Here is a 12,511-nt window from a genome sequence, read left to right as displayed (position 1 = left end):
TTGGGTGGGCACTCATTTTGAACAGGCTGTTCATCCTATCCAGGACAGCCTGTGGGAGTGAAGACGACACCAACACTTCAGCACCATATTCCAGAGCTGAAAAAACACTCCTATTACTATAATGAAAAAAAAAAAGTAAATAAATTATAAGTGAAAAGATCACCAAAAGAGGTCTACTAATTCATTTTGAGAATTCCAAAGTAGCAATTAGTATGTTGTTGGTTTTTTTAAATAATATTTCTATATAAAATATTTTTTTTAATTTTGTAAAAATGTACCTTAGGATTGGGGTTTATATTTTAATATTTGAAGACTTTATTTTTTTGCCTAGAGGTATTGTACCTCTGAGAGATTTAGAAGCATTTAAAAAGCTTCAGGAATAGATCAGTATACCCTCTGTTAATGGCATCTGGTAGTAGCTTCACTGAGTTAGCTTCAGCTGAGCAATAAGCTCTTTGCTGTGGGGCCAAGATCAGTTCTTGCTTCTCATTACCCCCAAACTCCTGCTTTTTTTCCTGATTCTCAAAAATTTTGAGTCATAAGTCTACCTCTTCCTTGCTCTTCACCAGCATTTTATAATACCTTACATAAATGTAGAACTCTTGAGATTGTAAATTGTAGATTCATAACCATCTTCACCGGGGTAGGGGAAGTAGGGAAAAAAATTAAAAGTAGTTTGAAACAAAGGACTCTCTCAGTGTGTCAGTGGCAGCTCCTTGCACTGTCTTGTGAGGCTTTACAGCTTCCTCTTTGTTACATGAATAGTAGGATGTTCTGAACCGTAGGCAAGGAGCTCATTGTATTACTTTCTATGCACAGGTCAAGGAAGAGCAATACAGGCAGTTGCACCTAGTTTTTCTCACCTGAAATAAAACATGGCCAACAGAATAGCATTTGGAAACATTTTCCTTAAAGAAAATGTCTGAGTCATTTCTAAATGAGAAATAATAAGGGTTGTTTCTACTAACTAATCCGTTATATTATATTGTGGGCTAAAATACAAAAATCCTTATCAGTCAATAATATTTTAGCCCTGATGCTACCACTTTTGCTGACATTCAGCATCAGCAGCACCAGTGTGTTTTGCATAATCGCAGTACGCGATGATCCTTTAAACCGCGGATTACCGTAGGTTAAAAACACCTGGTCCTGTCTTATCTCCTGTGTGGGCTGGATGGCTGGTTGTTGTGTGGCTTTGGTTGGCCTTTGTTGCATAACTGTGCTAGAGATATGTAAAGGTCAATCTGAAGTTAGCAATGCCTTACTTGCGAGCGAGCCACAGATACAAGGACACCTCTCGTAATTATTTCCTATTTGTTTTCCACTAGTTTTAAGGATTCCTCAAAGATGTTTATTCTCCCAGACCACTTTTGTGAAGTACTTTGGTTGACAGCATGTTAAAAGTGTTTGTGGTAATTTTACTTGTAGATCACAGTGGCAGTGATGTATTGAATTTAGTGGTTCCTTGTGGTAATTCCAGATTGCTGAAAAGGAATCTAGCACAGTGAAAAGTATTACAGGAATTAGAAAAGACAGGAGAAATTGGGAAATTTTTGCCAGATATGGTGAATACTGTCATATGCTGAACAAAAATACATACGGCCTGAATAAAACTGAACATTTTTAGCAGTTAGTGTTCACATTTATTGCAAGACTGAAAATGTGTAAGACACAAATCGCATTGTGGCACATAGGGAATAATTTTCATAGTCTGTTTCATAGAGTTTTTGAGTACCAGTTAGAGGTACATTGCCAACTCCTCTCTTCTCTCAAATGATAGTTAAATCTAATCTCTCCAGGTGTCTCTTGGAATAAATAATTTTGAAACTGGGAATTCTCATGCTGTTCTCAATCCTATGCTGCTTTTCCTTTAGTGTGTTTTAAGTTACAGATAATAATTGATACTCTCTGATGAGCACTCTGTAAACTTGGGAGTATTTGCTTCCAAGGTAGACATGAAAAAAAGAGAATTTATGAAAGCTAGATCTTTGTGACTGTTCAGCCTACAGAAAGAAAGGTTTCAGTGTGACATAAGTGTGTCCTTTTGTTACCTGAAGGGAGTCTACAAGAAGGATGGATAGAGACTATTTTCAAGGGCATGTAGTGACAGGACAAGGTGGAATGGCTTCAGACTGAAAGAGGTTTAGAATAGATGTTAAAAAAAGTCTTTTATTGTGAACTTGGAGAGGCTCTTGCACAGTTTGTCCAGAGAAGATGTGTGGATGCCCCATCCCTGGAAGTGGATCCTCAGGCAGGCTGGAGCTCTGAGGAGCCTGGTCTAGTGGAAGATGTCCCTGCCTATAGATAGGAGTTGGAAGTGGATGATCTTTAATGTCCCTTTCACCCCAAAGCAATCTATGATTTTATGATCATTTGGTAATACAAGAAGCAATCTCTGAAATCTAATGTACTCGATATTCTCTGTGCAAGTCTAGCAAAAACTAGGGTCTTGATTCTGAAATGTTTTGTGGCCAGTTAAACTATTATTTTTGCTGGTTGCAATGAACCTTTACCAAGATGAGGGTGTGTTGCATGTCAGGAGGCTGGTATTAGCGTGATGGAAGTGGCCTGGAAGTCAGCGTGGAAGTGTTGTGCTGGTGGTGTGTCCCCTGCACCAGGCCCCATTGTGACAGAGCAGAGGGATAGTTGTGGAGCTATTGCTGCCTCTCGTCTTCTAGAAGCTATGATGAGTCCATGGGTAACTGTTGGTGGTTGGTTTCTGTATTTCTCCAAATCAATTTTAGTTGGCCAGATCATGTTCTTGAACAGAGTAAGAGATTATGCATTGGTTTCAGGCTTTTTTTGAGTATCTGTTTCAGTTATTTTACTGCTTAAGAATAGCTTTCTTTAACTATTTAACATTTAGAATTTATCATAATTTGCTTAAAATCTGCTATATATGGCTATCCCCTGGAAATCTTCCATTTGGACAGATATTCTGTGTAATGAGTGCATTTACTCAGCATTTCCATCACAGATTCTAGAGTTATGGGTCCAGCCTTCTACCACATTGTATCAAACATGGTTAGTATTCTAACAGTGTTAGAGGGGGGAGCCTTTAGATCCTTCCACAGCAAAAATGGTGAAATGCAGTACCCCTTTCTATTACTATGCAAATTGCAGCTATTTTTTCTAACATGTCTTAGATAGCTCTGAAAGAATATAGACCGTGAGGTTGTAAAAATGCATGAAAATTCAACTAAGTGGATGAAGGTTTTTATGTTATCTAATTATTTTTTCTATTTTTTGCTTCTGTGCTTTTTTCCTCTTCCTGTAATTTTATTCCAGCACTGTAATGGTATCAGTACATTTGAAAAGAGATACTGACATTTAATATATCTATTAAGTATTTGGCTTTCCGTTTGGACATAAATTTTAGGAAAACTGTTGTGTTGATAAAGCATTTCTGGTTGGCACAAGACATCATTTTTATCTATATAAAAGCTCAAAGAGGTTTTGACAGGAGTCTGAATAAGTCTCTGAGTGCCACACATGCCCATCTTTCAGTGTGTGGTACACCATGGACTGCTAGGCCCTAGTACTGCCTTTATTCTACATGCATATTTTTGAGAAGGAAGGCACATAATGAAATGTGCTAATTACAGTCTCTTTACTGACTATGAATATACTGAAGGAGTTAAAGCAACAAGAATTTATTCAGTAATAACAACATTTGGTGGTGAAGTTGGTGGCATGATGGGGACCATTTTGTAATATTTTAACCACATTACATCAACCATTCTCTTTCTTCCTTTTTTTCCTAGGTTTTACTGGGACTTAATCATGCTCATAATGATGGTTGGAAACCTTGTCATTATACCAGTTGGAATCACATTCTTCACAGAACAAACAACAACACCATGGATTATTTTCAATGTGGCATCAGACACTGTTTTTCTATTGGACTTGATAATGAATTTTAGAACTGGGACTGTAAATGAAGACAGCTCTGAAATAATACTGGACCCTAAAATCATTAAGATGAATTACTTAAAAAGCTGGTTTGTGGTTGACTTCATCTCATCAATACCAGTGGATTATATCTTTCTCATTGTAGAAAAAGGAATGGATTCAGAGGTTTACAAGACAGCAAGAGCGCTTCGTATTGTGAGATTTACAAAAATCCTCAGCCTGTTACGTTTATTGCGCCTTTCAAGACTGATTAGATACATACACCAGTGGGAAGAGGTAAGATTTACATGGTTGTAACACCATTCACTAAGATCTTATTGCTACCCAGCACTAGTCAATCTCTGTGAAGAGCTCCACCAGAACAAAAATGTAATACAGGATTACTTTTCCTCACTACCTAGTGTAATTACAGACACATGCTAGGGGCAAGGCCCTTTTGGAGAAAACCAGCACAGAGTAACCATCTTCTCTCTGCTAATGGCAGAGACCAAAATGTGTTTGATATTGGTACAATTCGCATGGATGTTACAAAATGTCCAAAATATCATATTAAGGCACTAGAAAGGAATACTAGAAATTTTGACAAGCTCCTAAACTTGCACTGGAGTTTGATGACTAGCACATTTATTGATACTCTTGTAGTCACAGAGAACTTAAACTTGTTTATATTTTTCTATTTTGGAAGAAATTGAAACCATCTACAATTGAGTAGATTTTCTCAGTATGCTCATTGTTTGAAGGCTGTATGTAGGCTGAATATCATAAATACTGGCCTTCTTTACAAAAAAAGGGCAGTTCAAATTTTGAGTCACTGCCTTCTAAACTGTCAACTCCATTGTTTCCAGGCATGATGTTATGCTGCCTTTCAATTCGGCATAGTTACTTTTCCAGGAAATTTCCACTTTGGCATACTCGTGGCCAGGAAATGTTCAATGCATTGGCATGTACCACCATTTTGTTTCTTGCCCGTTCTCATTTCTGTTCTGAATATCATCATATGTTTTAGACAGAAGTGCTAAAGCCATAGGAAAAATAACTGCTGTTTTCTAAACATTTCTTGCAGTAAGCATAAGGAGAATTATTTTGTAGAGCATTATCATGGATAATAGTAGTATTAAAATTGATTTCCATAAATTTCTATATCTATGCGATAAAGATGTGTTTAATTAAATGAATATTGAAGGATGACCAGGAAATGTTCAATGCATTGGCATGTACCACCATTTTGTTTCTTGCCTGTTCTCATTTCTGTTCTGAATATCATCATATGTTTTAGACAGAAGTGCTAAAGCCATAGGAAAAATAACTGCTGTTTTCTAAACATTTCTTGCAGTAAGCATAAGGAGAATTATTTTGTAGAGCATTAACATGGAAGTAGTGTTAAAATTGATTTCCATAAATTTCTATACCTATGCGATAAAGATGTATTTAATTAAATGAATATTGAAGGATATTTTGATACTATTTTTGGTGCTTTTTCTTCTGGTTATCTCTAGTATAATATGCACTTTCTGGTTTAGGAGGAACCTAAAAGCAGAGCCATCTCAAATAAAGTCAGATTATAATTTAAAATGGCATGATGCTGGATGATGCTAAATATCAAAAGTCTAAAAAATTTATAGTAGTTTCTCAAAAAGCCCCTAAAATAGGTCATAATTTTTTATTAGTCTGTTTGGAAAAGCTACTTCTTTTTTCCTCTCTGTAAAGCACTGAAAAGATGTTTTTATACAGAAATAGAGCACTGTAGTTTTTGTACTCAATTCAACTAAGGCAAATGATTAAGCATATTTTGCAGTTCTACCATAAAGCTGTGCTTTTGTCTCCTCTGTACTTCACAGAGAGACAACCTTCTGAAATGAATTCAATGACATTACTTTCTGGCAGCTTGAGTTAGTGACTTGCCACTGTAAAGGCCTAGTAGGCAGAGAAACAAATTCCTTTCCCTCCCCTGTTTCTGTCAGTTGTCAAACAGAAATCAGGTAATCTAAATAAAAATAGTTGAATTGGCCACTAAGTGGGACTAAAAGTGACCAGAGTACGTGGTCCAAATCAGAAGTAGCTGCTGTTTGGTCCATTTAGCTAATGGCTGCTTGATTGCAACTTCACCTTTAATTCCACTAGTAAAATTTGTGAAATACGTTCACAGGAAGGTAAAAGAGGATCTAAAGGTAGAGGTGTTTTTTTTTTCTTTTTTATTGTTTTCTTTTTTTTGTTTCTTTGTTTTTGTTTTTGTGGTTTTTTTTTTTTTGGGGGGGGGGTTACTAATAAAGCAGCAAAAAGTTCATTGGCTGATTTTGAAAAAAATTATCACATGCAAGAACAGAGGGAAATATATAGTCTGAATCAGGATTTGATAAATCCCAAAATGAAATGTGTGAAAGAAAAAAGGTAGTTTCTTTTGTTTGTTTCTTTGTTTTTATTAAAATTAAAAATCTTAAAGGGAGCAGAATTGCAAAAGGTCATGGATTTTCATATATGGCTTCCTGGAAAATGTGTCTTTCAGTATCTTAATGTTTTAAAAGAAAGAGACAAAACAACTGGTTAGGGATGACATTTGCTGAATTGCTGGGAAACAATAACTGGATCATCCCACGGGGTAGTCAGCAAGACTGCTGCTGGTTTTAATGTCCTCTGTATGTGTGTGTTTGCACATGGACAACAAGGAGCGACCGTTAACTAATTTTTATGGCACAGAACTGGAGCCTGTTTGTGTGTGGTTGAAAGGATTTAATAGTTTTTGTGTGTGAGCTGACATGTTGGTTTTAAATGTGGTGCAGATAAATCTGAAATATATGTATTTCGTTCCAGAATAATAAGCATTATGTCAAAAATATTGAGAGTACAGCCAGCAAACTCAATCTTCATAAGGTGCCAAGAGAATACTTGGATAACTGTTATTCATGGATAACTGATGTATGAACAACCCAAGTTGTATGATGAGGCAGTTATCCCTGTATTTCTACATCCTCAAATAAATAAGGCAGGCTGACATTGTTTGAGCTTTTCTTCACATATGTGAAAAGCTTTTCTTCATACCACATACATGGAATTCAGGTGTCCTGCACCTTAAGATGAGCAAAAATTTAAAAGATTTGTACATGAAACTGGTGAAACATGGTTCCTTTATTTATTTCCCAGTCATTTAAGTCAATTAAATTAAGATCAAGCTGCCAGCCGCCACCTAAAGTAATATTGATGTAAATAATGTATGCATTGCAGAAGCTTTCTCCTCATTAAGTGTTATGGAACAGCTATAGCCTGTGGTGGAATATATATGAAAACTGATTGATATATTCATATCAGTCTGATGTTAATTACTTACCCAAATGAATGGCTCAGTGGAAATGGGAAGAAACACTTCAAGAAAGGCACAGGAGATGTGTGGGCAGGAAATAATTTACTGAATATGCAAATTCACACTTCTCTGAAACTGCTTTTTAGCTACAAATTCTAATATATTACAGTCCTTTAGACTCAGATATTGACAACAGATCATATATTTACTTAAAATAAACTATATGCAAGAAAAAAATGATATTTAAATTGGTGATCACAGAAATTATAATTTTGCAGTAATTTTTGACAGGGGGCTTGTTTTGAATTTTTTTTTTGTTAAATTTACATTCCTGAAAGTACTGAACAGGAGGTCCTGGACCTAATTCTTATTTCCTTAAAGGTTTGTGAGACTACTAAACTTCTGACTTTTTAATGTTTTTCTACATAGGCTTACACAAAACTAGTAGATTGTTCTTAGTTAAAAATGCTCATAGATTAGTAAACAATTAAAATAAAAGATACAAACAATAAAAATAGATACATTGTTCCATGACAAATTCTCTGCCTCTCTGCTTTACATTTGCCTATGATACTAGTTTACTGGTTCTTTAAAATAACAATATTTTCCAAAAGCTGCATAAACCCCAGACTTCAGTGGCTTTGCTTACAGCTATTCTAAACACAGACAAGACCTAGTAAATCTACGAGTAAGTAGAAGTGGTTTTTCCAAAAATGTCCCCTAAGTAGTTTTTGTTCTGGGATGTCTAATTATGTAGAACTAGAACCATTTTTAAAGAGAATCAATGCTTGTAGCAAGTTATATAATAAAGGTTATATTCTGCAAAAAATCACAGGGCAAAATGTGCAAAAATTGTGAATTGCAGCCATGTCTTACTTGGTTTAACTTGTACTGAAATCTGGTTTTCAATTTGCCAGACCTTTTTGTGTTTCATGAACCTACCTAAGTATTGATGTCCACTCTAGTTGTTGATAAAGCTCTGGTGTTTAACGAAGCACACTCCTGAGCACATCACACCGACATACCATATTCCAAATTTGCTGGTTTGTTTATGATAATCACAGTAATGCAGGTTCAGAAGAGCACATAAATAAAAGCTTGCTGGAATGCTAAGACTTACTAAAGTGATCAAAAATGAAGCGTGTGAGAGCCTTGCTGAATCAGGTCCTGCGTTAAAGATTTCATCTGTTGCTCCCATGCCACCTGCCCTGATTCTCAGAGACCACCACTAGGTGTCCTCTCCTTGTTGTTCTGTTTGTTGCCAGTGGTACAAAACCACACATGATGCATCTCTGTGATGAACCATTATTATTTCCTAAATAAAATTATTGTAAAAGAAGACTTACCCAGACTACAGAAGAAAACTCCTACTTCAGTAGCCTGCTCTTCCTATGGTGGGTACACAGATGACTTTTTTCCCTTACAAGAAAACCTAGCAACTTTTTCTTTCACCTCAAGCCAGATGAGAATTCAAGGCTTTTTCCTCTCCTCTTGATCACTGACTTCTTTTGTGTGGAGGGACAGATGATGAGTTAGGTGGATACTTTTTAGTGTTGATTAAAAACACTTATCTTTACTGACTGGATTATTAATTTATTTTTATTTTATTTTAACAGGGCTCTGTCTACGAGGCATGGGGTTTTCCTATCTATGATGATGTTTTGCAGTTTAACTTTTTTTAATTAATAGCCTTGTGGAAATGGAAGGTGACATATTTTGCTTTCTTTTTATTCTGTTTTAATGCCTGTTGTCCAAGGAGATATTTTAAAGTGTATTTTCTAGGCCCTACATTGTTGTGTCAGTTAGTTACTGTAAATAAGCACACCAGTGCAGGTTAAGTGGCAATTTTGAAGTAGATTAGCTGAAAGTAGGACACTTTTTTATTGCCTTTTAGAGATACATGAACCAGATACTTGGTTCATGGTTGTCTGTCTCTTAAGGAGTGAAGGGAGGATATTTGTTAAGAACTTGAGGAGAAAGTAGAAAAAGGAATGTTCACCTTGTTTTACTGGCACAAAGTCTGTGAATTCTGCAATGAAGCCTCTGTGTTGATGTCTTCTGCCTTCCTGCCGTCAAGAAGATGAAGGTAGGAGGTAGAAGAAATCCGCAGCTCTAGAGGAAGGGAAACGAAAACACAAGCATTGCTGGTTTTTTTGTTTTGTTTTTCCTTTTTGGAATGCTATGCTTGGAAAATGCCTCATGTAAAAATTAGTGAGTTTGTGTCCTTCCACATGAAGCCCATGACTGGGGCCACGTCCAGGTTTGCTTGAGGGTTCCTCTTTACTCTGCAATCTTCCCTGTGAGATCATGATGACCAGCTGTGGTCAGTAAGTCCTTGGCATGTGCTGACCAGCTCCATCTCTATTTAATCTACAGAGGGAAAAGAACCCAAACATGCTGTTTGGTTCCATTTTGAATGGAAAAATCTAGGAGTGCTCCTTGCTCAGCATCGCTGTAGTAGACAAGCTCTCCAGCTTTATCAGAGCAGAGGGCTGCTCAGCCCTGTTCCACTGAGGGAATGTGTTGTGCTAGCTGTCAGTTCGTTCCTGGGTGAGACTTGCAGTGCTGGTATTCCTCCCTAATTCAATTGGGATGTTGGCTCATGGGTATTCTGTCTCTATGACAGCGAGGGCTTTTATCTGCACAGAGACAGAACCTGGATGAACTACTAGCCCTTTTTTTCCCACTTGAAATTAGAGAGTGTAAAGGCATTTTTTTTTTGAGACTGCTGAGGCTATGTCTTGATAATGTAGGTCTGGTTTGTTAAATAGAGTTTACATATGTGGATAGAGCTCAAGGTAAGTTACATAAATGAGGAGGTAAGATACCTAAATTTGAACATAAAGTGTTATACAATATAAGTGAATGCGTGAATAAATTTTTTTTCATCACTGTCATGAATATATGTAAGCCACAATACTTTTAATTTTTTGATTCTTTGACATGTAACTTACAAGGCTATTGTCTGTGTTTTGCTGAACAGAGCACCTAATATAATCTTTACAAAACAGGTAGTGTTCCAAATGGGAAATTATGATGGATCTCATTTCATGTAAACCTTTTTGTTTGCGTGAAATTATGCATATTTTAACATTAAGTGGGTAAAATGTGTTCATTTGTGTAATATTTTGTAAGGAAAAAAATCAAGTCAAATTATTTGTTTGAGAAATATATGTACCACTGCAGGTAAAGCATACATCTATAAACATCACTGACAAAAACTTAAGGGTTTTTTTTTTTTCACTCTTTTGAATTCTGTGCAACTGTAAGGAAATACAAATAATGGATAGAGAAAATTAAAAGGCATTATTATCCATGGTGTCCTAATAATAGAATACTAACTGTTGAAAAAGAACAGCACATTTGTAGAGAAGGCAATTACTGAAATGCAAGCAAGACACTGAGTATTCTGGTTTTTAATTTCCTACTTTATGGTCTAGGCATAATCACTTTCATAGAAAGAATAATCCATTCCCCTAGAGAGTAAATAGGAAGTGTAATGAGTGTAAAGTTTCTTGCTTCATCGTTCTACCCACTTTTTAAGACTGTGCAAACTGAGCTGCCTTTCTTCTGTGCCTACGCCAGGAGAGTAATTGTGTGGTGGTGATGCTTTCCCTGGGAGATAAACCAGGGAAATGTAGAACATAGCCTGAGATAAATTTCCCTGAACTGGATGATAATGTTTTCTTCTTTGTGTAAGTGTTTGCCTGGCTTCTATGGTAATCTTCTTGAGGGACTTGGCTGTAGACCCAAGAAAGTGGCTTCACCCTTGCAATAACGTTTATAGATAATTCCAGTCAATCAGTTTTGAAAATTATCAGAGCAATGTCAGCATGTCTTTGACACTTAAGTATAGCACAGGTTTTAGCAGATTATTTTTTTTAAGTCTAACTCATTGTTCACTGTTTTTAAGCCATTCTGGCAATAATGCTGGGGTTATTTTGCACTTGCTAGAGCTTGCACACACTATCTGTGGCAGATTTATTAATAAAAAAGCCTTGTTCTTCCATCTTAAGCTTTTAGCTGAAGCAGAAAACCCACTTAGCTTTACAGGGTAATGGTCTGCTGGAAACACCCCATTTCAGGCACGGGGGGAGGTCAGGAATGTTCAGTCCTCTTGCAAGACAGAGTTTCTGGCTGCTCCCCACGGCATCCTGCTCCCTCCCTGGAGCTGAAGAGCTGTCAGAGGAGGTGATGACAGCCAAAGAGCTTTTTGGGCAGCGCACGGTCTGGATCACGGTTCACCATTCGGACACTGTGATACTGCAGGGTCCTTCCCACAGTGACTGCATGGATTACAAGCTCCCTTGATTCCTGCAGTGGTGAGACAGAGAGGGAGAACACATGAATGGGATTTTTCAGTTCTTTTCCAATTTATTTTTAAAAAGTCAAAAGTTGTAAGAATTTCACAAGAATGACAATTGTAGTTTTGTTCCCTGCAGGCTAAACACAATTCATTGAGGTACCTCTGCATTTTCAATTTGTATTAAAAGTGACCAGTACAGAATTGCTGCTTAACTTAAATTATTTAGCAGCAGTAATTGAACTAAAAGATATTACCACCTTTTCACTAATGCTATGTAGGATCCTTTAATTCTTTGGGCTTTTTTCATAATACCTATAGATCTTTGCAAGTAAGGAAGTCAGTCATTCTCTTTATGCAGCTGCTAGGGAGGAAATAGTTAGTGATATTTTACAGTCACTTTATCCTGCCTTAAAAATAACTGGTTTTAAAATACATTTTTTGAAACACACATTTGAAGGCAGGTTGCTAGTCCATGTGGTAAAATATGGCCAGCTAACAGCTGAAATGGGAGACATATGTCCCACTGTAACAATTCCTAATACTGTATATATTGATATGTCTATTAAAGAAAGCCGTAAGATGTCCTTACAGTGCATCATTACTATTTGAAAGCTGAAAAATAAATTACACAGTAAAAAATTAATTAGAAAAGTGTATTCATAGAAAGTGGATATGAAATATTTTAACATTTTCCTAACATTTGCCTACAAAGAGGCATTTTAATTTTTAAATTAAGTAATCATTTATTAACGGGCGAAAAGATAATTCATTAGATATCAATTTAATATAATTCTATGCATATATTCTATTTAATACATTCTACTTTGAGAAGAAGATTGTTAGTTGAAATGAAGAGCTTTTTAAAAAAAATTCACAAGCCTACCACTATATTCTCTTTGTTCTCTTATGTGCAGAACATATTGCTGGTGAAATTTTGTGGTATTTTGTAGGAGAGGTCTGGTTATCTCTGAAAGGTCTGAGAGGTAGAAAATGGAGAT

General features: G+C 36.3%; 1 protein-coding gene across 1 annotated transcript in view; it reads left to right on the top strand.

Annotated features, from left to right (window-relative positions):
- HCN1 (hyperpolarization activated cyclic nucleotide gated potassium channel 1) overlaps positions 1-12,511 on the top strand; it is a 196,137-nt gene that overhangs the window by 19,813 nt on the left and 163,813 nt on the right. Inside the window, exon 2 of the mRNA XM_039710008.1 lies at positions 3,765-4,188. Coding sequence (XP_039565942.1) covers positions 3,765-4,188 — 424 coding nt within the window. The remainder of the gene's footprint in view (positions 1-3,764; positions 4,189-12,511) is intronic.

Source organism: Passer montanus, unplaced genomic scaffold (assembly GCF_014805655.1).
Source record: "Passer montanus isolate IOZ18808 unplaced genomic scaffold, ASM1480565v1 scaffold22, whole genome shotgun sequence".
In the NCBI taxonomy this organism is placed as follows: Eukaryota; Metazoa; Chordata; class Aves; order Passeriformes; family Passeridae; genus Passer; species Passer montanus.
The sequence above is the reverse complement of the archived record's forward strand: the minus strand, read 5'-3'. Positions and strand labels throughout refer to the sequence as shown.